This window comes from Lepisosteus platostomus, chromosome 4 (genome assembly GCF_059453375.1).
Source record: "Lepisosteus platostomus isolate fLepPlt1 chromosome 4, fLepPlt1.hap1, whole genome shotgun sequence".
Taxonomy (NCBI): Eukaryota; Metazoa; Chordata; class Actinopteri; order Semionotiformes; family Lepisosteidae; genus Lepisosteus; species Lepisosteus platostomus.
Window position 1 is genome coordinate 25,344,585 of NC_142614.1, and position 27,186 is coordinate 25,371,770.

Below are 27,186 nucleotides of genomic sequence, written 5' to 3' on the forward strand. Positions count from 1 at the left end.
CAGCTACTACAATTTCTCCCTGGGAAAATACTATGAATATTGTACAGGCACGGAATCACTACAGGAAAAACTTCTCATTATCAGAAAATTCCAACAGTGCATATAACTTCCCAGGTATCACTCCAGAAGGAAAACCTATGAGATGCCAAGATCTATTAACTGGAAAACAATGTCATTTAGTCATTTTAGCCGAGGACAGACTTAAGCCACGAATACAGGAAATTCTCATTGCTACCAAGATTCTTGCAGTATTGTCACAAATATGCTTCATTGCTACCAAAACGTATGTTCTAGTAGTCTCTGGAAGTACCGCAGATGTTTAGTGTTTAATGCATGTATTTCTTACCAACGCTCCTGCACGGAGAACAATTTCTCAAAATGGATGACGCAAGTTTCTATTTTTGGGCTCCAAATTAATTTGGTCTTGAATCTTGATGCAATTTCTGTTGACCGTTGACTCTTTTAGGGAGACGGTACTTTGCATTATTCACATCCTTATCCATAATATACCACTACTGCACCTCTAGCCTCATCATTTGAGGACATTTAAATTTTTGCAAATACAAAATCAACACTTGAAATCTGTGGAACTGCATCCAAACAAGGTTTGTTAAAGTTAATGAATAAATTCACCCCTTTCCAAACACATGGTCTGTAAGGACACCAATATGCCCTCAATACATCACAGTGGTCATCTGAGACTGGTTTTGTACATTGAATTTTCATGTACAGTTTCAGAAATGGCAGACTTATTAGGAATCTCCACAGAAAATGGGGGGACAAAATAGAAGCAACACCTGAGATTACAAGACCATAAGGGAATTTCAACCCAAGAACACACAAATGATCTTTACTGGAATAAGGTGCATAAAACTTAGAATTGCACAGTGAGCATGCATACCGTTTCTCTGTAACACTGTAAAGCACATTTGACAAAAGGGTGGAATGTTAGGTGACAACTGAAGACTAACTCGTGTATTCAAATTTTTTATTGTAACAAAGAGCTTACACAGGTAATTGCATAGGATACACAGCTGTTAAATGAGGGCATGGGGAAGGAGGGGGTACAATGCAAAATCATACATTGTTTAAAAACAAGCTATTTTCTCACTTTAAAACAGTTTTTAAAAACTTAGATGTCACAGAAGAAAAATCTCACTACAATTTTGTTTACAGTTTAAGTGGACCTGAATTGTTTTTTAAATCGCAAAAAGTGACCCTTTCCAAAATTATATTTTTACTATTTTGTAACAATTCATTCTTGCTGCTGCTGTTTTCTGAAGGGAAGTTCAAAAGAGGATCCATCTAAAAATATTAAGCGCATCAATAGACTTAATGTGACAAATTAGAGCAGAAACAAAAAAAAAAGGCTTTAAATGCACAACACCTAGTAAAAGGAAAACAATCTTCTAGATTTGCAGGTCAAGAATCTAACAGCTAACCACAAAACACTAGCAAAAAAAAAATTAAGCAGTTAGAACTTTTCCTTTTTTTTCAAAATTCCCTTCAGAAAATAATTTAGTACCAAAATAACTCTGCAAATAAATTCATTTTAAAACTACAAAATAGGGAATACTAATGAAAGTCTTAAGACATTTTCTGCTGTTTAAGACCTTTATAGTTTGTAACAAGCTTTGATGTACCATAGTTTTAAACTGTCAAATTAAGCCTAATAAGAAGTGGATTAAATAAAATCAATAGGATCCCTAGAAATCTAGTGCATTTCGTGTTAAATGTTAAGATTCTGAAATATTGATTCAAATGAGATGTTTGATTCTATTAAGTTTCCCTTTAATTCATCCAAATCAGAAAAGTGATGGTCATAGGCCTCTCACTTTGCAGAGGTCCAATATGCATTTTGCAATTTGACATTTGAGGAAACTCAATATAACTATCATAATCCTATATGGGTTAATTCTTAACTATGAAAACTTAGTTACTAAAATTGTACAAATTATTAATCAAAAGCAATTTATAGTTCTAGAAATTATTCTATAAAAGATTTGCCAAAGGATGCACTAACATGTCACTTTTGGCATTAAAGCAAGAATCAAATTCTTGGTTCAAAATTAACATCAAAGCTTGTTGGGAAAATGATTATCAGCAAAAAAAGGGGGACTCATACATGGCTGCAATTTCAAAACAGTAGGACACAAACAGAACAAAAAAAATCCTGGACTAACTTCAAAAATAAGACTTACTGTAAATTCACCACCCATTTAGAAATTTCACTTGCCAATCCTAAAATCCGATTGTAAAATTACAAACCCAATACTGTTTTTCTCACTTTGGCTGACCTCTTAGAGCTTTTATGCTTGGAGGGGAGTAGGCTGTGTTGTCACTGAGCTCTTGGCCCCATTATAAAGCTTTTTGTTTCATTCATTTCTCCCAAGTTGAGCGCATACACTTTATAAATTGTTGAGCTCCAGGAGGGTCTGGTCCAGTACCTGGTGCATGCCTAGGTTCTCCTCCTTGGCATGGGCCAGTTTCTCTATTAACAGGAAAACAAAAGAATTGAAGGTAAGTGCCTTGGCTGCCGACTACTTCATCACCCATGTGGCTATGGATTAGTTTCATAAAGCTGAAGCTACAACTTCAGAGCTGGCTTGACTTTGCAGAAATTTTCAAAATACCAAACCACTTATAAACTCTTTTTGCCCACATATACCAAATCACTTATAAACTCATTTGCCTTCACAATTACGTGTACAAGATAAGGATGTTTTGGATGTTAAATGTAGCAGCCCATCTAGTCATTTAAGAACGAGCAATTTTGAACTATACTCCAAAAGACAAGGGGAAAACAATCATTCTGGGAATCTGAAAGCCTAGAGTACTTGCTGGAAGAAAAGTAAATTTTATGGTTTGTTGATCACTTGCTGAAGTCCTTGAGGTTTGCTTTATTACTGAATAACATGTACACAGAAGGCCTGGGTTTTAGTTTAAGCAGGACATTTAAGCACACCAAAAGTGGAAGAAGGAACAAGTAATAGGTTTATTCCATGCTGAAAAGAGAAGCAAGAAAAAGCAATGTTTCGGCCGTGGGGCCTTCTTCAGGTGTGAGGGGCCTTTTCACACCTGAAGAAGGCCCCATGGCCGAAACATTGCGTTTTCTTGCTTCTCTTTTCAGCATGGAATAAACCTATTACTTGTTCCTTTGCAGCCTACGCATACTGACACAGCTACCCACCTGAACTTCTTAAAAAGAAGAAGAATATTTAAATTGCGACTGGCTGTTTAAGCAAGAATGTGAAATATTAACTGTTAAGGGTAATCTAATGCAACTGCAGTTTTATCAGAAAGTACATTAAAATAGCCAATTTAAAGCAATGGATAGCTTTTTGTAAACCTGCCTCTCCCAAAGCAAGCCTCACAGGTGATAGCTTACCAGTAATGACAGGACACAACAGGTAAAAAAAAATATGTAGAGCAGACTTCTCTGACAAGGACTTCCAGGGTGAGAGTCTTCAGGATTATTTCAAGTTTTCATGGTCTCAAATGTGTTCTAGCAATTATTTTTTCGCTTATAGATTTTGACACCTGGTCAATGGTCAACCATTTTCAAATTAGTGGCTTCCTACAAATCACAACAGTGCATTGTGGAAATTCAAGTTATACCAGAATTCATTCAGGAACAGAAGGACTGAGAATGGAAGCACTTTAGAACCATTTAAGGAACATAACAGTATATTCATACTGTACTTGGAGGAACAGTATTCCACCATTTTGCTGACAGGAGGTAAAATCAGGCACAAAGAACAGACTATTTATAGCACAAATGGCATGGCCCAAAGCATTCTACCTTAAAACCAAAAGCTGATGCTCTGTGAATATCAAGCTGCTTTAACATACATTTTAGACTGGTTCCCAGAAAATTAAAGAGCACCCGCTCTATATAAAAGCATAAAACCAAAGGTTGAATTCTACTATAAACATTCATGTACAGAATATAAAGTACTGGCACCCCTTAAACTAACTTTGGAAGAGTACCATTTAGTAAGAAGTCTAGACAAAAATGAAATCCTATATTGATATGTGGCCATTTAAAAATGCAGCAGATTTGCTGAAAAATGCATTTTGTTGGATTTAAAAGCACTGAGTTGTTAAACAATTCAATCTGATACCTACAGGGCCCTACAAAAGTACAGCTGTATTGAGCTAAGCATGATCACAAGGGCCCCATCTGTTACTGAGCCACTCTGTGACTTACACTGCCCCTGTTCTGCTAGAGTAGTGTTAATAGTAAATTACATCAGGGTTCTATACATGTACTCACTAAGTAGTAAAATATAGAAGAGGGTCATTAAATACTGGTCCTACCGATTTATTGCAGGAGTTGTGTACAATTCATAGAGAACAATCATTTTTGCACAAACGTAGAGGTCCTCAGCATTTTACACATGTAACATGAGTTTCCAGTATTTTAAAAGTCAAATAACCGTTTTGTTAATCTTTTATCAATGAGAAAGAGAAGCTTCATTTTTCCCCACCACAGAAATGATGCATTCTTGTGGATGAGCCGTACAGTTCTAAAAGTTCAAGCTCTTCACTGCATAATTTTACTACATTTAAGATTTTTCATGTAGAATTACCAAAATTATGCCCAACAAATATGGAAAACCTATTTGTGTTTTACATCGATTGGCATCTATGAACCCTGTATACGAAGGGGGAAATGCTTCTGATCCACTTGTTTTTGAACATCACAGGCCAAATGGCCCAGTATCAAACTCCAACTGGAAAAGATGTCCCTTACCAAAATCACAAGACTATTGGTGAGGATCAATCAGACTGTGCTGTGCTCTGCTGCTTGAGGAATTGGCTGGTGACATGACCAAGGCTCAGACTACGTGTGAGCAATCACTTTTAGTAGCAGCCACTTTGTAGGTCCTTATATGTGTAACTGTAAGCACACTATCAATGAGCTATCAAAAACGTATCCAAGAGCTAATTAAATGCTATTTGTACAAAGCAACGCTGTACACTAAGTCAGTTAAATATTCTATTTAACAGTCAACAGTAGTGCAGATTGTTAGAAATTAAATTCACTGTTTTTGTAAATTTGTCAGTGGGCAGAAGAAAAAGCAGTCATTGGAAACCAGTGCCAGGCTATGGCATTTAGGAAGATGGGACCTGTTTTACAGACTTGGATTTATATCCTTCAGCTACCATGTGTGAATGCATGAACCTTGACCACTACTTCAAAAAGCGGATTAATTGTTCCAATCAAAGCAAGGCATACTCCTTATAGTTCAAGATAACAGCTTTAAGTTTGCTACCCTCGATTTGGGAGAATTTAAACATGCTGCTAAATGCATAATCTGAAGTTTTTTGGTGCAAGTAAAAAGAGCACAACAAATGCCATAGTAATATTCACAGGTGTCCTATGACTTTAAAATAACCTACTTCAGATGTTTTAACAAGTTACTGCTGAAATAAGATTGATACTATAACTATTGTTGTCATACATACATTAGATGTCACATATGCATTAAGTGTGACCCATGAAGAACTACTTATTCTGACAAACTTTGAACCCATACAAGCTTTATACATGGTTTATGTAATTTGCATTTTGGAAAGTATGAACCTTCAGTTAAGTTAACCAAACAAGGGTTTTATGTCTGAAATTGGTGCAAAGAGCAGATTTTAAAACTTAAAATGTTCTACCAAAATGGGTGTAAATACATGTGAGTAATTACACTTAAACTAGATGAGTGACAATATTAGGGCCCGTTGAAAGATTAAATGCAGCCACTTCTGTACCCAAAGAAGAAATTGGAATTAGATCAATGTCCAGCATTTCCTGCACACAAATTTTGTGGCTAAATTCTGGACCCCAGAAAAAATTAGCAATAAAGAAATTGGGATTACTCTTCACTACATAAAACTGCAGCAGACTGCAATTCATTTAGTGAATGAAATGGCAAAGCTTCAGATGCCTATACAGGTTAAATGGTCAGGATAAGATAAAGACCACATTTCTGCTCAAGTTAAAATGGATGGCTGGTTTGAATGCGTACCCTGTTGCTAAAATGGATGTGCACTTAAAACCTTAAACTAAAGCAAGGAGGGCAACTCCAGTTCTTGGAGGCTGGAGTCCGGCAGATTTAGCAGGCATTTTTCAATTAGAAACCGAGCTTTAGAAAAGCAATTCAAATTTTCCAAATTAGCAAAGCAATTATAAATCAAACAAATTGAAGTAGGTGGCTTATTAGGTCTTGCACCACCCACCTCTAGCTGAAGAAAACTATTAAGTACGAGTCTGGGGGTGGGTAAAGTGAGCTAACTTGGCAAAAGCAGAAAAATAGCCCAATAGGGGCCTGCAACTTGAGTCCTGATGAGCTACAATGACTTCAGATGGATGAATCTGTTGCTCGTCTTGAGTCCAGTGCAGGCACAAATAGCAAATGCACATCACAGGTTTAGAGGAGACCACAGGTCACAGGTAAGAAATTAGGACAGTTCAAAGAAGGCCCATATTAGAAAGTGGGGGTTGGGGACTTGGTTTTACAAATATGGTGTAACTTGTTGCTGCACTGGATAGGTGTTTGTTGTATCATAGCTAAAACATGGAGGGATGGGGTGTACATTTTTACTCATATCTTTTTTAGATCAATTTTTATTTCCTGTAGAAGAAATCAAATTTTTTGTCCAATAGGAGCTGCATTGTTTCAAAATGCCCGTGTTGCCAAACAGGATTTTTTATAGGAAATGCCCAATTTCAGTTTAAGCAGACATTCACATTCCTAATGATAGAAATCAGCACTTAGCTAGAGCAATAGAAAATTTTGTAGATGTTGGGCTCAAAGTCAATTGCAGAAATTTTTAATTTCACTATAATCTGTTTTTCCGCACCTAGGGTTCTCCAACCCTGGTGCCAGAAATCCACAAATCCAACAAGTTTAATTTCTAAACAATTTAATATATCAATTAAATATGATCAATTGAAATTTGTAACAAAAAACAGAATACCATTGAGTCCTCGTGGATCAGTGTTCCCTTCAGTGAAACATCTGCTTACTTGATCATAAGTTTAAACTGTTGCTATCCATTAAATATCAGATTTAGAGTGAACTATAATAAATGGACTGGGGTTCTCTAGAACCCAAGCTGGACACTCTTCCTGTAGCTTTTGCAGTGAAATGAATCCCAACAGGTTGATGAAAACCAGTTACACTTCAACTGTGATAATTGACATGCATTTGCAGCAACATGTACTTCATAAAAAACTTTATTGGCAAGCGCATTTTAGCTTCTCAAGCCCCAGAACTGTTAGGTGAAGACCACTTTTCAAGACAAAAGGGAATACAAGATCACGCAAGAAAGGATTCAAAGTTTTGTCAGAAGCCGTAATTTGTGGAAAAAGCAGGTTCTGCAGGTGGTGCTTCTATGTTAGCTAGTGCCATCAAACTGCATCAGCTGTTAAGCTCACTAAGCACAACTCTGAGCTCATTATTCAGAATTCGGTTTTTCTCCACCTCCTTGTGGAAACGATCTGCAGCGACAGCAGCACCAATGACAGCCAATGAGAGAAGACAGAAAGAGAGAGGGCAGGGTTAGTGCAAACAGATCATAGGACATCAACAGACAGTAACAGACAAACCCTCAGGGTTACTGGGAGCATGAGAGAAAATGAGTAACCCCCCTTCCTCCAGGCCACCTCTAAAACTAAACCACCCCCAGGAGTAGTTGAAAAGGAAAAAACAGAGCTCAATACACGAGGCAGATGACACAGATGGAGTCACAGGAATGGAATGGTACAGTGCCACTCCTCAGGAATGGTGCAGTTTACCATTTCAACTTTTACTGCTTGATTTAAAACTTAATACACTGTCACTGGCAATCCACTGCTATTTCAATAATGCTGCCTTGCCATCACTGGAAAAGTGCGTTTCTATGGTTGGTTGCACTTATAATGTCTTCATGATTCAAAAACTGACAGTTATAAATGTGCAGTTTATACCGCTTAAGGAATCTTTAATTTCAAAGATGTGCCCAATACTCATTCTACTCCCCAGGTTTCTTATTTCTGGGAGTTTAAACTTATTAAAATGGCAAAATTGGATAGATTTGCAGAACCCCCCCTCCCACCCATGATTCTTGGGGTCTAAAATGTCTTAAGATGTTTACCAAAAAAAGTATCCATGTATAATTAAATAGTTTAATTAAAACATGGTATATAGATATGTATTACTGTCTGTATTAATGTATTCAAGATTTACAAAGTGTCACTAAACCACAATAACATTAGCAAATAATTAAAACTGGATCATATTCACTTTAAATGACAGCATGTTTTTCTCAAATTAACTCCAAAAGCTTAGTTATGAAATGTTGTGCTCATATCACACCCATTGTCTTTTATTGTATTCCAAGGTCGCTTTGCATGCATTCTGAAAGTTAACAAAGAATAAAGAAAAAGGTGGAAATAGATCTTAATTAAAACAGCAGAGAAAATTAAAGGTTGAAATGTTTATTACAGAAAAAAGGCAAATTAAAGGGAGTGAGACAATTAGAGACAATTTACCTAGTTTAGGTATTTAGCTCAAGAGCTGTCAACATTCATTCACAGAAGTAGCTTTAAAAAAAAAAGCTTGTGCCACTACAAAATTCTAGTAAAAAAAACACTGAAGCATTTGAGATCCAATGATGGAATTGTGGTAATTCTCACATCTTAGCAGGAGCTGAATATGAATCTTAGCAACACAAGGTGCAGTCCAGGCTCTTTGGAAGCTGCTTACTAAAGCTGTAGGGCCATTTCAAAATGTTGACAGCACCTGAGAGAAAAAACACTGGCCACATTGTCAAGTCTATCAATGGAAACTTTAAGAAAGTGGTAAGCTCCTTGGAGGTGGGGGTTCAGTGCTAGGGAAACAACCTGGTGTTTTCTTAAAGGAATTGAATGACCGGAGTAAGAACATGGAATAACTATGAAAATCTAACAATGGTCAAAGTTATTGACCTGAAGAAGGCTCCACGGCCGAAACGTTGTGTTCTCTTTCTTCTTTTTTTCAGCATGGAATAAACCTATTACTTGTTCCTTTAAAGTTATTTAATGCCAAGCTCTCAATTAAGGGGGGGAACACTTGCATTGAAAGTGTTTTGAGAAACAATATCTTTACACCTTTTTCCAGCACTAATGTCTCTCCTAATCATCCATTAATGAGAACAAGGTTTTTCTTTAACTGCTTTTTTTGGTGAGAATCAAGTGTTGATTTATCTGCCAGCTTTCTTCAACCTGGGATGCTCGTGTAGTTGGTAAAGTGTTTTGACAAACTAGTCTAGCTGAATAACTGAATGTGTCCTTTTTAAGCAACCCACCTAATTCACAAGGCAAAAGGGTTTGAGATTAAATTTTCTTGCACAATGACACCAATTGCAAAGCCACTCAAGGAATAATAGAGTATATAAAGATGGAGCACAAACCCCCCTCCCCAAGGAACAACTGATCATGAAACAGAAAAGGCAAGAGATGTGAGAAGGAGAGGAAAGCCCTTTAGAGTGTAGTCATGTCATTCAGAGCATTGTCCAGTTCTTCACTGATGGCTTTACACTTCAGCTTCTGAGAGTACACTTCATCTGCAGAATCCCAGGGCAAAGCAGAGCAGGAGGGACAGGACAGTGGCAAGGGATGAGAGTCGCATTGACAGTGGCAGGAGATACCAGAAAGTGAAGAAAGAAAAAATAAGTGAAATAGTGGAGAACAATTATGGACAAAAAGGAAGAAAAGAATGATTAAAGATGCAAAATCAATTGAAATGGTTGATGGAAACCATGGATTTTAGCACTCCTCAGTTACTGCTGGAACTCACCCCCCACATTCACAACCTGTAATAACCAGAGAAGCTAAACTAGATTATGTTCAAACCTGCAGGATTCCTAATTGGTGGATACTGGACTAAAAGTGGGAATGCTTGATCAAATTCACAGTATTTACATAATTTGAATAACTAATGCATGATAGTATACTAATCGACCAACAATTTAAAGACAAATTCCAATGGGGACTTCCTTACAAAATGCTTTTTTTGACCCTATCATCTTGGATAAAATATCCTTTAAAAACAATGAAAATTAAAGCAGCTAAGTGGCAGGTTTCCTCAGAGATTTCACCTTCTGTAATTCCTTAACTTTATCTCTAGGAGAAAAGTCAATTCATTCTAATGTCTGCTTAAAATGTGCTTTTAAAAGTCGGAGTCCGCGAATGAAAATCTACTTCAACTACACTAGCACAGAACTGAATGTTATAAGCATTCAGAACTATCATGAAGTTGGGCACACTGATATTTTTATGAAGAAATTAAGTGGACTAAAAAATATTCAAAATTTTACTTCAGAGCATGTTGCAGGATAAAAAAATCTTAATATACCTGTAATCTGTTAAATATTTACAGATATTTACCATCTAATTTGTTTAGGTTAAATACTTATACCTTAACGTCACACATTTCTTCATTTTAACAAAGTAAAAGACTTCAGGTTTAAGGGAAGATATACAACTCCATTTACAAAAGCACTATGCAGTGCAGCATAACATAACGATGAGGAAACTTATTCAAGAGAAGTGATTAAGTGCTACCGCAAACATTATGGAAGGACAGAACAACCTGCAAGAATATGACAGGTTTTTAAAGTCAGGAAACCTCACACCTAAGAATAAGTTACAACATGCTCAAAGGAAAAAAAAAAGCATCACATTTTCATTCTAAAATCTTAGCTAATGGTCCTGACAAGTGTACCCCTTCTTACCTAAATGTACTAGTTTTCATGCAGAAATTAAACAATCCCGCATCCGGTTTAGTGCAATAAATTTTATCATTTAGAAGAATCACTAACAAATATGCTTGTTATAAACTATAACACAGAAATGCATTCATGTTATAGTTTATAACAAGCATTCATACAATCATTTACAAAATGTCTTCTCTTTTAACTATAAAAGCTGTAAATTCAGATTTGACACTATGCTTCTGTGTTTGAGTTTTATACTAGAATATTGGAAAGGTGAATGAAAGTTGAGACAGCACCTTTTCTTTGGATTTTTGCAGATTACTAGGAATAGACCACCTATAGTTCTCGACCAAAACAGTAGTTTGTCGAGATTCTCCATACAATTTCCTAATTTCCTCCCTTGCAACTAGAGGTTTTCAAGTTGCTCTTTAGTGATGGTTATTTTTTTTTAATAAGTTTAATGATCACCACAATGAATAGCTGTGAAAGTAAATACAGGCAATGTTTTTGGCAAGCCCTGCATGAAAACGTTCCATATCATTTTGTTCAAAGACGGTAGGATTGTGTAAACAAATTAGGACCTGAACACTAAAGCAAAATTCTTGTGCATGTAAACACTTGATGTGAAAGTAGTATAGATGCACATTAACCTACTGTAGCTCTTTTCCATCCCCACTTCTCAAAAATGATTATGTTTAGGCAAACAATTGGATAAGTGATCTTTGAGAAACACGACCTAAAGTGCAGAAGTCCATGGAGAACATGCATCAGCAAAAATAAAATTCAAGCTGTTTTAAAGAACGAATATGTTCTGAGCACTCTAGCTTAAATATTTAATATTCTAAGTGTATAGGGCAAAAGGGCACAATAAACCAATGGGGGAAAAGTACATACCTTCCAAATCATCAATTGTTTTTTCAAGTTTTGCTACTGATCTTTCAGCAAACTCAGCACGGGTTTCAGCCTAGCAAAAAACAGAACAAGTTGAAATTAAACTAAAAAAAATGAACTAAAATGGAAATGTACAAGTAGCACAAAAGACCATTTCATTTTTTCTGCCCCCCCCAAAGAAATGCACTAAAGAAGAAATGCAAAACAAAATCCAAAAAGCAAAATGAAGACAGAACATTCACGTTACTGCAGCTTTTATATAACAATAAAACCCAAACTTGAATGATAATTAACACAAATGCAATAAGTTTAATAAAGATCACATTTCATTTAATATCCCTATGGATATTTAAAAAAACATGCAAAAGAAAACTACAGGTTTTTAAAATTGACTACTGTAGTTTCCTACCTCTTTGAGTTTATCTGTTAGAAGCTTGATTTCTTCTTCATATTTATCTTCCTTTTGCGAATACTATAAAAGAGAAAAGAAAACTTCTGGTATCTCCCCAGATGAGACAAACCTTCATTCTTGAGAAGCCTGGTGGAAAAAGTTCCTTAATCTTTTACTTTCAATTACATTATTGGGACTGCTAGCTTTCAATGTTTACTCTAGCCAAATTACTTGCATTTCTACATCTTGCGCTATTCCATACTGCTAACTTCATGTGCCACCAACGTGTTGCTGTTGAGCATTTTCAAAAGCACAATCAACTTTCATTTTCTAAATCTGATAATTTTAATAGTATGTCATCAGACAACCCGAACACTGCAATTTATAATAAATGCATCAAGAAAGACTGTTTCGACAATGTTTAAAAGGTTTTAATATGATAACTTATTTTTAAAAGGGAGAGTTGAATCTAGCAGAAAGCTGAAAGCCCCAATTATACTGCTCATTCAACAATAAAGGCTTTTTGCCCAAACCATAGGATATTAGCTTTTGAAGGCAAAGACTCTTGTAAACAGTGTAAATGCCTGGACCAGCTTTATCAAATGTATGCACATATACAGTACTAACAGACCCAAGAAGGTATCAATGTACACAAAGAACAGTTCATTGTAATGTAAAGAATGAAAAAATAAAAGGCAATGGTGAGAGATTTGCAACACTAAAGCAAAGTAGCAGGTTTAGGGGAACAGAGGAGGAGTATCATGTTTTGCTAAAACAAAGGTACAAAAACGGATTTCACAGAGTAGCAAAGAGGAGTAGTTTCCCCAATAGGTCACCAAACACTAATGCCTCAGAAATACAGAATGATTCCCTCTGAAAGGACAAAGAATCTCACTTAAGAATGAGCTTTTAAACATTTTTGCATTTGTTAATTGTCAGTCGCACAGGACAACTAGGTTAAATATTTTCTTATAAAAGTTTAAACATTCATAAAACCCATAAGGAACTCATTACTTTGTCCTTATTATATCGATTGTTCACTAGTCTTGTCGTATTTCATGATAAAACAAGTACTTTCCAAAATGGAAGGGAAAGAGAAAACATCTTTGGGGGGGGGGGGAAGCTAGAACTAATCCTTTTTTTTTAAAACCGTAAGGCCTTAGCAGTTTCTTAATCAGTGTTCAGTTTCAGAATCTGCAACTGTGGTGGGGTCAGCTAGACCAAAACGTAACCGAACATTTCACCCCAGAAAAAAAAACCGCAAGATATCTGGAAAAAGGCTGATGGGGCCTTTTCTGTGGCAGCACAGACTTTTCCCCTCAGCTTGTCCCCTACCTTCTCAGCCTGGGCTTCCAGAGACTTCAAGTTGTTGGTGACATTTTTCAATTCTTCCTCTAGGTCACCAGATTTACTGTACAACAGCAAAAGGTGAAAACAGGGAAGGAAGAGAGAAGGAACGAGAAGATGGAGAAAGCAGTGAATGCCCGAAGAAACCCATAGCAATTTCTGAGGTGTACTGGCCATGAAAGCTCGTCAACAAAGGGAAACCCAAAATCCACTGTTAACTTACCTGGTCAACAGAATAAGGTTTCTAAAAGGTTTAGGGTAACTTTAAAAGGAACTCAAATACCTAGACTAAAGCTGATGACTCTTGGTGGGAAAAAATATAAATTTGTTTGCTTCCATTAAATCAGAAGCAGGCTACTACCTTGTGGCTTATCACATTTTAGAAGCTAAGCAAGACTGGACCTGGTCAGTAGTGGGATGAGAGACCTCCAAGGAAAGCCAGGTTGCTGCTCCAAGTGATATTCGAGGACCAGTGAGTTGCACTCTTCCCCCTACAAGACTTTTTCAAAGCTCTGTCCCCAGTATGGTGACCTGGAAATCTGCTGTAGGAGGTACACTCCTTCAGTTGAGACAGATGAATTCAACATTTTGGCAACTTGACCATTAAAAGATCCCACCTCACCTTTCAAGCAAGAGGCATACTCCAGCGCTGTGGCCAATTACAAATCTGGAATCAATTTATTCTCTTAACAGATCTGCTGTGTGGTGCAGAGAACTTCCTTAAGGGCTCCTTAAGAATGAAAAGCGCTATATACATTTAAAGCATTATAACCAATTGACCAATTGTTCTTGAAAGATTTCATCATGTTAATTGGAAATCAATACCCAAAAGCAGCACATTAGAGAAACTAGCAATTTACACAACTTGAGTTAAGCTGGCATTTAAAGACTCCAACCCTGGTCTCAGCAACACCAATGTTCATGCAACACCTTCTGACAATGGCCATTCCTACGTTGCAAGAATCACAAGACTTCCTGCTTAAAGGCTAGATCAATACTGGGCTCCGCCGTGCAGTATCACCACCACTTAACCCAGACCACTGGAATAAGGGAGACCACACAGAACATCTGTCACACCACGCCATGATATTTGCATACTTTTGTCACATAGGTACTAACAGAATCCTGGGCTACTGTTGAATGCATCACATGAGATACGAAAAGCTTTATCAAAGTGGATAAATGTCAGCCAAAAATATCTATCCTACAGTTAATCTGGAAATGCATTTCTGAAGATGTGTGACAGTCACGGTTCCGCACAGGGTCGTGACCCCCGCCGCCCGTTCCGGCCCCTACACCTGGGGCGCGAACTCGCGTCTCCGGCGTAACGCAACAGGGCACCACCCGCATGAGCTAAAGAAGACCTCCCTCAGCCCAGGCAGCTGAGGACCCTGATACACGCAGTGAGGGCGCTGACGTCACCACACTAGCTCCGCTACAGATGCAATACAGAATAAAAAATTTACCATACAGGAACTTAAGACTTTCGCACCCAGAGTCATCCTTTGCCTAAGATTCTTTGCTATGGGCCTCCATTGCATTGAAGTCCAGCCTCAATTATGCTACAGCAAAGCAAGCAATTGCCAAAGAATCAACATAAATCCAAGAGGGGAGATGGCGAACTGCAGAGGAAGTTAGGTTTGCTTTTATTTGGGGGGGGGGGGGGCTCAATCACAGGAAACCAGTAGCATGAAAGGAAGAGGAAGCAGGAAACCAAACTCGTCAGAGAAAAGGAACAGTTAGTGACAGAGGTGTTGTGCTAGAGTTGGGCAGTACCTCTTCCTCTGTGGACATCAGGGATTTCAAATTCTGGTCCATTATTCTAAGCTCCTCTTCCAGCTGCCTCACTCGACTGAGTTAGTCCACAGCAAAAGGGGAGCAGCAAAACGCAAATCCCAGGGTAGTGCATTCAGGCATGCATTACAAAAGGGGAAGAGAACACAACCAAGTGCCCTGCTGCAGTTAGTGTATCCAACATCTCTTGCATGTTAGCTCTCCTGAAGGAATCGGGGACTGGAATGACCATATTAATTATTCAGATTTAAAGAGTAGGTATTCTCTATTAAAACTGTCCGGAGAGCAAAAGTTTTTAATAAACAGAAGCGGGGAAAAAGACATTTCTTCTGTACAATCCCTTGATGACCTCTGAATTTTGGTATGGTGTTAACGATTGCATGACTGAAGTTAAACAAATCCAATGGATTCATTGCAGTCCCCACAGAACACATGCATAACTTGGGGAAATAATGCTTCCTTTCCATTATGTCCATGCAAATAAAACAACTTGTTTTAGCTTTTACAACAAAGTTCAATTCAATCAACTAATTTTGTAAAGGCAAGGAAAAGCCAAAGTCACAAAACAATTGGGGACAAGAAAAAATGGTTTAAATTGCATTTTTTCACAACTTTTAACAATTTGAAAATTAGAAAAGCCCAAGTTAATTTTCGTTCATTTAGAATAAGACAGAATGCAGCACCTCTAAACAATTTCACCTGACAACAACCAGTGATGAAAAGTTTTTTCAAATCAATGTGTAACATTTGTATTATATACAATTTTGCAGCAATGAGTACATATTGAATACTTGAGAGAGGTTAATTATCAGTCTTTGCACATTTCATGTGAATTATTGTCCCAGATGGTGGGGGAAGAAACTCCTAGAAGCACTTACTACAGGGGGTCACAGCTATTACAGATACATTTATAACTGAGAGCCATCAGGAAACATACATTAAGCCATTTCTCACTGATTCAGGAATAGTACCAGCACTGCTTATGCCACTTCAAATATCGGCAATCTTTACAGATTAGATGCCTCACTTGAGCAATTTCAATGCAGATCAACTGTTAAATTCAAGTCTGCTTTTATTTAATCAAAACAGGGGTCTACTTTTATTTCCTTCCAATGCTTAACTGTTGAAAATTTCAAAGGAAAAAATGACAGAATTGGTTGGCTGTATTTCAAAATTCCATTCCATGGTAAGCCACTTCGAGTTTTTAATTTTTGGATCAACTGCAAGCCCCAGCACTGTCATGTGAGGCCAAGTAATAAAACTTCAGCAGTGCCACAGAATTTAACTTCTTTTCATGTCCAAATTGTTTCAAGTCTTATAGTAGGCTACACCACAATTGTCAGTTTTCATATACAGCACTAACCTATTGATGTTGACTTAAAACAGGAATGTTATACAGTGACAGCAATTTTGTTAAGCATAAATCAGTGAAGCACAAAACCAGGAATTCTAAGGGATGGGTAAATTTACATTTTCAAAGAAGTGACAAGGGATTACATTTCTTTAATCAAGCCATTTCAGCTATTCTTTTTAGGTTCACAGACAAATTGAAATAAGCCCCAGTGGCTCTTGGGTGCAAAAACCACCAGCAATTACTGGATGTAGCAATTTGTCTCTCTATAGATCATGAACCAGAGAAACTGCATGTTGAGAAATGGCTGCAATCATGTAGAAAGCCCAATATTAGGTAGATGATGACCAGAACATTAAAGAAAATTAAACTTCTTTTGAAAAACACTTTGGATCACAGATAGTTTAGTTCATTTTCAAGAATCAAATGTAAAATAATTGATCTATGAAGGATTTTGAGATCAGTGCACATTATACTGTATGGCTTTAAAACTAAGTAATGGAACTACTGTGTACTGATCTTGCATCGGCTTACACAAAAAAAAAGATAAAATTGAGAAAATACTCAAACTAACGAGGCCAGACTGCACTGAAAACATTTCATCTCTGAAAATCAGATTCTGTAGCATACAAGTTCACATTTATCGATATTATGTCTCTCTAGCACAAGTAAGGTATCAGTGTCATGGAATGTACTATTCATTGGTCTTGTATCTGATAGTTCAAGCAACTCCGTTTAAAATGGACGCTTGAGTGTACGAGCAATTCTTTACTCCATCAAATGCCTTGTCAGAAATAAGTTGGTTTTCCCAAAGATGCAATAAATAGCCAATCAACAGCCCCTCAGATTCAACTATAAAGTAAGCAAAAATAGTCCTATATTGCCTAGACAGCCTAAAGACCAGATGGGAATCAGCAGGAGAGCCTTGAACTTACGCCTCGGCCACTTCAGCCCGCTCCTCAGATCGCTCCAGCTCCCCCTCCAGGATCACAAGCTTGCGAGCCACCTGCCATCAGGCAAAGCACACAAGTTCAAATCCCAGTTCCTTGACAATGCATTCATTCTTCCAATAGTAACATCATTTACTCAGAATTCTGTTGTAATTGAGAAAAATTAAAGGTAAACAGTAATAAAAGGTGCAAACTCACCTCTTCATACTTCCGGTCAGCTTCCTCAGCAATGTGTTTGGCTTCCTTGAGCTGCATCTCTTGAATCTCCATCTTCTCCTCATCCTTCATTGCTCGGTTCTCAATCACCTTCATCCCTCTAGAAAAAAAAAGTACAAAAAAGTAACCTCCAGTGACATACCATGAAAACCTGACATCCCACCACCTTATTAAAAGTTGTTAAAACTTGGTTTCCCATTTTGGAAAGCATTTAATTCCAAATTAACAAAATATATTGGACGCTGTGTAAGCTTAACAGTGAGTGCAGGCTTCCACAAACATTTAATTCTCTTTAGCAGAAAAGGATTCAACTGCTTCTGGAAATCTCTTCAGTTCTACAGTGTTAAATAACTACAAATACCTACAGTTGTCATTAATTTCAAAGTGTACCGCTACCATCAGTTCCAAATCTGCTGGCAAACCTAAGCTACAAACATCTCTACAGATCGTAAATACCAACACCCACCATTACTCAATTGGTTTAGGTGAACACATTTTTACAGTCCTACAGTAAAACATACATGAGGTAAATTATGAAAAAAGCAATGATAGTGTTTCGAGCTTCTTATATCCTGTATACTGCTTTGCACATTACTGAAGATAAAGTTCCAGAGCTGATTCGGTGGATGTCAATTAATTACAATCCTAAAGACTAGAGACTTAAAAAATAACCTTCAACATGCACCTAAATGTCTGCCCAAAGTAGATGTGAAAATGGCCCTAAAACAAACTCTACTCTTCTGTTTTGAAAGATTGTGGACTATATAGTCATATGGGGATACAACCCTGGTAAGGAGACTTAACTTTGGGTTTCAAGCAGCAGGAAACATTGAGCAATAAGATATTGATCTGCCTGATCACATGACCACACTGAACAGTACACTACACAGCAATTACATCATTAACATTGTTCAGGTAAAGCATTGTGTTCATATTGCCTACAGAAAGGTTAAGAGCAAAGGGAAACAAGTACACTGATCTAAGATTAAGTACTAAAACCAGAACTTAAAGATGAAGAAAGTTAAAAGATCAGAGAGTATACTTTCAACTGAGAATTTACAGAATTAGTTTGCATACCAAGTTCAGTCACGAAGCAGTGCATTTTGGACAATTTCAGATTTTTAAAAAATTTCAGTTAGGTGCTACATGACCCTTTCAAAGTGCAAGTGATTGTTACATTTGGGGAGGAAATACAACTAAGACTTTGGTCACAATGTACTGTTGCAAATTTATGTTGTATTGAAACTAACCTGATACTTGTGTTAAGTGGTTACTTGGGGTTTAACAAAAGAAAGTCAAGGATGTTATCATCCCAGTAAGCAATTATTATGATTATTAATTATTATTATCATATGTTTAGCTAGTCAAGGTTCATAAGTTAGCCCACAAAAACTTTAAGCTCCCAAGGTCAGGTGACAAGAGTCCAATTTTTTTAGTAGAGCACACAAATTACTTGACTAGAAGTCAACTCAAAACATGAATTCATTACAGTATTTAACTGCCTTTTAATGACTAAATTGCAAAGATGATTCACTCTGTCCAGAAAGTAGCTGAAGGCTGTAGCCCACAATCCAGACAACACATGCATCATAAAAGGTTTCAAGAAAGCCTGAACTGAGACAAGATTTAGGGTTAAAATGTTTTACTGTACTCAAACTGAACAGCCCCAAAGTCAAATTACTGAATTTATTAAATATATTTGGATGCCTCTTCAGGACAAATTTGTATGATTCACTCTGTCCGCAGTGTAGCCTGTTACCATAGTAACAACTGACAAAGCACACACTATATTTCATCTTTTCAGCAGGAAACCAATTCTACCTTTCTTTCCAATTTAAATACCTTTTATACAGCAAGTGCCAGAAAACTACACAGAAATCCACTGGATTTCTAGTCTCAATATTACTTGAAGTGCAATAATGAAAAGTGGCAGTTACTACCACAGCATCCACTGATAATGTTCTATTTTTATATGATGTTTTCACATAGCTTTTGCTATTAATAATCCTGGCACACCAAAGATTCTTTCACACAGGATAAACTCAAAACTAATTTTTCCAACCCTGCCACTTCATAGTAGACCCTTTGAGTCTTGGGTTAATAACGGCAACACCAAGATTAGGAGCCTGAAATGGTGATAATTCCAAATGCTGCATAAAGGCCTTTCCAGTGCTGCAGCTTGACATTTTAATTAGATGTAAAACAAATGCAAACATAATGTAATTGAAACCTTTGAGTCTGAGGCTTTACCCCAGCAGCAGGAGCAAAGAACCTATTTCTTTTTTTAAATTTGGATGAACTTCTAATCCTCAAGGGAACATTCTACCTGAAAACCAAGTAATTTGTGCAATTCATACCCTTGTGTCCCCCAGACTGTGCTTATCTCAATTTGCAATTCAGATTGACTTAACTGAATATTGTAGTTATGCCCCTCTATTTCCTGCATATAAAAATAAATGACATCTCAATGATAAATATAGAATTGCAATTCATATTTATTGCAACCTATCCTCAAAGCAGGTACATGCTTTGAAAAATTACCATTAGGAACTATGGATCAATAAAATACATAGAACAGCCCACAAACCATCACTAACTTTTTTCATACTGATAAAAAGCTTTAGCTTTCTTAGTGGTATCTGCACTAACACTGGGTTTGCAAAACGTAGTAACCTGATCACAACTCAGGCTGCACATATTCAGTCTCAGTGAGTCAGCCCACATTTACCAGTTACAGTACAATAGGCAAATTAGCACAAAAAACATACCAGCAACTACAAACCGTTCATTTAGGAATAAAGAATAACTCAAAGGAATAATAGGTTTCATTGAAAGGTTCCACTGAAGCAACCAACAATCCATTCAAACTGGTTGCATTTGACAACTAAACCCAGTTGGACATTCTCTAATTCATAGTCACGTTTCACCTTATATTTTAATTGTTAGCTATTTCAATTCATGTAGGTTGAAAGTATTAGGTAAATGCAAGAAAAAGCCATCTTGTTCACCCCTAAACCCATATACTAAAGCAAAACCCACCAGTGCCATGTGCAATTAATACCACATGATCCCTTTCTGTACTTGGATCACCTCATTTGTCAGTATATGACTACTGAGAAGATACTTTGACTTTCAGTTTTCAAATTCCACTGAAAGATAATTTTAGCTCCCATATAGAGCATCTCAAATAGAACAGAACTATTAGTGAGTCTTTAGTGATTAACTGAAACCAACCCACGATGGGAATCTAACCTTTGCCTGCAGGTGTACCATCATATACTGATCCCCCTTGTATTAAAAATTCTGTAAACTTCCATTGGTCACATCTAGAAGGGCTATGTGCTGGTTTGAGCAGTGTAAATACTACCCTACAATACCAGCAGCAGCACAGACAATGCTTTTGCAATCCAAGTCCATTCTCCAGGCAGGGCAGACATAACTGACCTTAGCACATCTCACACAACGTGGATATCACCAAGCAACACTCAAGGCTGCTAAACAATTTAGAAACTTCCTTAGGAAGCACCCTTTCAAAAAGAACAGAACACCATCAAAGACAGAAACTCACAGATGGCTTATCAAATACATTTGACGAGTCCTGGCAAACATAACCCTTGTTGCCGTTTGCTGCAATACATACTGTCGCTTATTTTAAAAGGGAAATGAGCAAGTCAGCAGGTGCAGTATGCTTCACTATCTTAAAATGACCATCTTTCTACATTTTATCCTTAAATCGGAAAATGTTATGAGAATTAACTTTTTCAAACCAACAAATACTTCAAGTACAGTAGGTTTGTACAGCATGCCTAAAACACTGATACAGTATCTGGATATAACTACAGCAAACTAACAATCCCTCATTTACATTTCATATTTCAGCACATTTCATGTCTGAAAGTCACTATAAGGGAAATGAAATTAGGGTTCTTGTCTTACTTACCTACCATTCCTTAAGAAATGTGTTTACTAGAGAAGGAACTGAACTTTGAGCCTCGTCAGATTTTCAGAACAATTTTCAAAGTGGAGAGACAAACACAGTCTAGTTTTGAAACACTTGAGGGCCATGCGATTTAGGTAAACCAAATGGTTTATAGTAGTAAATCCCATTAAAGCAGTTGAACTGCTTGCCTCTGCAATAAATGTAAACAATCATGAACTACTGGATTTGGTAAGCTTTTAGATCTCTGGAGGGAATAACTCAAAGTAATAACTAGTGAGGTCTACACTCTGATGCAGAATAGATTAAATTTAGAGTATATGCACAGGCCACCACAAGGCAAAACTCAGTTCTCCATGAGCTAGAGAATGCTGTCTGAATTAGCAGTTTAAGCAAAGTGTAAAGCAACTAATCTTTCAGCAGAAACTGTCAGTAACTCAATTAGGATTTTCTGAAATGTGCAATTTTCTCTCCACTATGCTGTGCTTCTCTGAACTTTCACTGCATGCTGATGTCACATGTGGTTGGTGGTTTTCTCTGTGGCCTTCAAGGGAAGGAAGTCAAGGTCTGTCACATAAGCTAACAGAAGCCACTCACAGATTTCCAACAGGTTTTACCAAAAAATTAATTAGCACCAGTTTTTTGGAACACATATCTGAACATAATCAAGAGCAGCCTCAGATGCCTTATCCCCACTAACTGCCAATCCAGATGTTAAAAAGGGAGAACTAAATGTGGAAAAGTTTAGTTGGAGGGCTTCAAAGGAGCTCCAAAGGAAGCACAAGAGGCCTGGCATAACTTTAAAAAACATCCATCTTTACAGTAACATTGTAAGAGATCTCACCTCTCACTCTCATCAGCTGCCTTCTCAGCCTCCTCGAGCTTCTGCAGCGCGGTGGCCAGTCGCTCCTGTGCACGGTCCAGCTCCTCCTCCACCAGCTGGATGCGGCGGTTCAGAGAGGCCACCTCCGCCTCAGCCTGTGAACAGACAAGTACCATCAGCACACCGTTGCCCACCAGCACAGCCTTGAACAGACTGCTACGCACATCACACCAAGAGCCATTGAATAAGACTGTGCTTAGTGTAAGTTAGGCCTTCAGAAAGAATTATGCTCACTCAAAAGGACCAAAGTAAACCAGGAGTAAAAAAAATCAAAAGATGAGACCAAGATAAACCTTTACCAAACAGAAAAAGGTTAAATTGTATAGAAAGGAGCACAGGTTCTCCACGGCACATTACCTCATCTGTAAATCAAGACCACCTTTGGAACTAGCACACTTGTCTAATAAAACTAATGACAAGAGGCAAAAATGAATTCTTAAACTGACCGAACACTAAACTTTTACCATGCACATGACAATGACCCAAAACATACAGCCAATGCAATCAAGGAGCTCATCTGGACTAAAACTGAAAAAATCAGAATGGCCACAATCTCCAGATTTAAATAAACTGCAACTCTGAAAGCACTACAACTGTAAAAATACAGTTAAGCATCAGTACTGTATGCATAGATGGGAATCTTATAGACAAGCAGAGGGAAATGCCTGGTGTAAAATATTTATTTAACACTAGTGTTCACTAAGAAAGATGTCAACATGCCTCAGACAGTGGAAGGAGAAAGTTCTGTAGTTAATAGGACTGTACTAGCAAAAAAGTAGAAGTGTTCAGGTATTAGAAGTACTCAAGAGTAATTCTCCGGCATCTTACCAATCATATATAAGGAAACAAGAAGTTACCGAGAAGTCATCGACGCAAAGCTTCTAATATCCACAGATGGGTGTAACCCAGGAACTTCAAAAATTGATGGTGCAGCTGCCAAATGTAAAAAGACATGCATTTCTAGACCAATAAGTTATTTGTATTACATGTACTCTAAAGGTTACAGAAAGTGAACGACGGTTAAAGGAACACAAACTATACTAGAAAATCACCTATATGGCAATAGTCAAAATGGATTTCTTCCCTAACCAACCTGTTACACTTATGGAAACTAATGGAAACATAGGGCATAAGATATTTAGATTGAAAAAAGGCTTTTGATAATTTTCTCCAAATGAGTTATTCTGAAATTGCAAGCAACTGACACCAGGGAAACCTGAGTTTCAGAAAAGAACTGAAAAAACAAACCAGCAAATCAGGATAAGCAAACATGTCAGAAACAGCAAACAAAAATAAGATTTGTATACATAGATTCTACTTGCATGCAAAAAGAAGGAAAAGTGGGCTTGATGCTCTGGTTTCTTTTGTGACCCTGAGTTCCTTCAAACAGGAAAAACTTGCCATCTCAGCATGAGTAAAACATTACCCAAGCTGCTTTATTGGAAAGCATGTCTCATTTGAGTTAGACAAATGAGAGGAGACATTCTTCAGTCTAGCTTGCTTGGCTGTTAATATCTAAATAAGCCAAGGATTTTGTCCAGCCACTATTTTAAACTGTTGGGTGTCATTGTAAAAAAAGGCATTTTAAAAATTGAATCCTGAGCAAACAATATAAATCAAAGTTTAAAACTTGTTTTCCACTAGGCTGCATAAAATGAGAAACTTCAAAAGTCTATCACGTCACATCTCCATAGCAATAACGGGGGCTATTCCCTTCATTCCACACAGATAAAATGGTTAATCAGAAACTCAGCAGACGTCTATGGTCTGAGAGAGTGGATAGGAGGAATTTGCTCTTACGTAATGGAACAGCATTTGCCTGTAAACCGTTTGTGTATATTCTGGCTTACTGTTCTTGTGCTTGGATACATATCATCCCCACTTTGGGAAGCAGAAGTTATCTTTTCTTCCTTTGGGAGCTTAAAACGAAGCAACCAGGATGCAGCAATTTGAATGGTTTTCTAGTGGTAATTCATTTCACAGATATACAGTGGCATCTAAATGTGAAGATTAAGTGAGCCTAAAATGGCCTGTGAAGGACTCAAATTGTTTAACTTGTTTTTGTGGTTGAAGTACAATAAGAGAAACAGGTGTTAAACATCTAACATTGCCAAAGAAAACCTAAACACTTGCACCACAATTAATTGTGTATTTGGAGAAAAAAGCATTATCTCAGTGATAACGAATATTACACCAACACCATATCAAACTATAAAATGCAGAAAAATATTTACTTAATTCATAAATGAATGGTAAAACTGATCAATACCACTTCTGTACTTTCCACCAAGATAAGTGATATCTCCATGTAACAAAGGATGCAGCTGCTAAACACTAGATTTCACCTACAAGGTGAAAGTTTTCCAGGAGTATTATCTTCCCACTCTTGTTATTCGGGTCATTTAAATAAAATCAATTCTTTCTTTCAATTCTTGCATGCTTTCAGTATGCAGATGAGTCACTGCATAACAGACCATAAAATAAAGTTATGCCACAAGGTTTTACCACCACCCATTTCCAAACCACGTTTAGTAAATGTATTCCTTGCAGAACATGAGGCTGCATCAAGACGTTCACTGGAACTTAAAATGTATAGCACAAGAAATACTCATTAAACCACCTCTAAAAAAAGATCACAATATGCTGAGTAATCCTGAAAGCATGTAAAAGCAAACAACAGTTAAGCAAGTCAACTTTCACACACGCAATCAATGCAAGCATTGGTATCGGAACAGGGAAAAATTCAGGCAGGCCAAGAAATCTATTTAACAGCAAAAAAAGAGGCCAATGCAATTTCCTAGTTTAGAGACTTAATCATGCCAGAATACATTTAGATTTTTGCTCAATTGAAGGACTTGCTAAAATTACAGTAAAACTGCACATAGCTAGAAAACTAATTTCCAACTGAATCCAGTAAACATTTGCAATGCTGAGACCCTAGCTTTTATAGGTTAAGTAAGGACACTTTACTAGAAAGTACTGGGCTATAACGCAGCAGGTGTTTTTACAATAGGATTCAAACCAAAGTTAATGCCAATAAAGTCACCACTGGATGTACTCCCAGGCAAGACAGGTTTCAAGGTTTGGAGTGTGTTCATGGTATTTCAGTACAGCAAGTGAGTAGCAGTGCAGAAGGCAAAATTAGAAGGTAAAACGCATTCCAGGATTCCAAAGTGAAATCTGCCCCGGTGCCAACAATAGGCTCCAACTAAACAATAGATGCAGTGTTCTCCAAGCAGGAGAAGACTGCTACTCAGACTAGCACTCAGCCCAATCCTATAAATCTCCTTCATTCATGAGGGACCTGTCAGGGAAGCTATGGAATGCCAATTGTGGTCCAGAACACATTCCAGATCCTGCTCATGGTTCACAGCACATCGCCTTACATCTTCTCCTTCGCAGAGGGTGCTCCATGCTTTTGAATTTACAAAGACATCCACAAGTGTTTTAGGCCTACTGCCTTGCAAGTGCGCTTTAGTAAGGCTACATCTTTAAAATGTACAGAAAGCACATTCCAGTTAAGATTAAAATCTTTACATTTTAAAGATGGATCTCAAACACCCATTTAGAAAATAACCACATGCTGAATGTACAGAACAAGCTACAAACACTACACAGTAAAAAGTGTCAGGACTTGCCAGTATGAAAAGGTATTACAATTATCCAGTCTTTTCATTTGATTAGGTTTATTGCTTACTTGGTTCATTTCCCACATTTACTTTGGAATGGAACCTTCTTTGTCTTCACAACAGACATATCAGGTCCACCCTCAATGTGTTGGCTAGTTCTGAAGCTTCCCAAATGAGACTGCACCCATTATAAATTGAGGGGGAGAGGCTAGCAAACAAGCCCATTCAAAATTCAATTGCTGACTAATCTGTATTTTGACTATAAATTGAGGTAGGGATTAGTACCATTTCAGGGTCAGAGCTATTATGCTGCTTTTGACAGCAGTAGTGTGAAAAACTGAACATGAATTCTATTCAAAATACTCTTGGACCCTGGACTAGACTGGCATACAGGGTTATTTAAAGTGTGCCTCACACCTGCTTTTTGTATTCCACATTTGGTGAAACCCTTGCTCATTTTAAACACCACAAATGTAGCTTATAAGGATCTGTCCTAAGTCACAATGTACACCATGTGTACTACTGGATGCTTACTTTCCAACTCTGAGATTTGTAGACATTCTAGAATTACACGAACATGGAGAACCCCAACCCAGCACAACAAAAATGAGCAGGGAGATATCAGAGCAAAAACTTTAGGGGCACTTCCCATGGTTTGCATTGCAAGATCCTAAAGAGACGTTCAAAAAGCAGAAAATTGCAAGATGGTTATAAAATTACACCACAGGTGACAAAAAACTTTCACCTGCTGCTTGTCCTGAACTCCTACCCTGCATTTTACTCTTGACATTTAGTTTAAGGGATTTCCTGCACTTCTGAAGTGGAACATCTGTGTCAGCTACATCTCCAACAGCAGTTTCCTTCACCTCCATTGAAAGCCAGGAAATAATTAACCTAAACCTAAACACTGGCTGTGGGGGCAAAGAGCCAGGTTAAACTGCACTGGGAGAGAAAGCAGGAGGGGAAAGTCACTAAATGTAAGCGGGATCAGGACAACCCCCCACCCCCTCAAGTATTTTAACATTGTGTTCTAAAACCATTAATACACAGCAGTTCAATGCTT

General features: G+C 37.4%; 1 protein-coding gene across 10 annotated transcripts in view; it reads right to left on the reverse strand.

The window, feature by feature from the left end:
* Positions 1–971: 971 nt before the first annotated feature.
* Positions 972–27,186, reverse strand: part of tpm2 (tropomyosin 2 (beta)) — a 53,601-nt gene continuing 27,386 nt past the window's right edge. For 2 of the 10 annotated variants that reach the window (XM_088629173.1, XM_088629179.1), the window contains 7 exons: positions 22,456–22,589; positions 17,657–17,774; positions 17,444–17,514; positions 13,352–13,427; positions 12,035–12,097; positions 11,629–11,698; positions 972–2,491 (listed from right to left, as the gene is read on the reverse strand). In XM_088629173.1, coding sequence (XP_088485299.1) covers positions 2,409–2,491; positions 11,629–11,698; positions 12,035–12,097; positions 13,352–13,427; positions 17,444–17,514; positions 17,657–17,774; positions 22,456–22,589 — 615 coding nt within the window. In that variant the 3' untranslated portion in view covers positions 972–2,408. Of the gene's footprint in view, positions 2,492–4,729; positions 7,499–9,050; positions 9,583–11,628; positions 11,699–12,034; positions 12,098–13,351; positions 13,428–15,139; positions 15,216–17,443; positions 17,515–17,656; positions 17,775–22,455; positions 22,590–27,186 lie in introns of those variants that run through there. The other 8 variants (XM_088629172.1, XM_088629178.1, XM_088629175.1 and 5 more) reach the window with 5 other exon arrangements.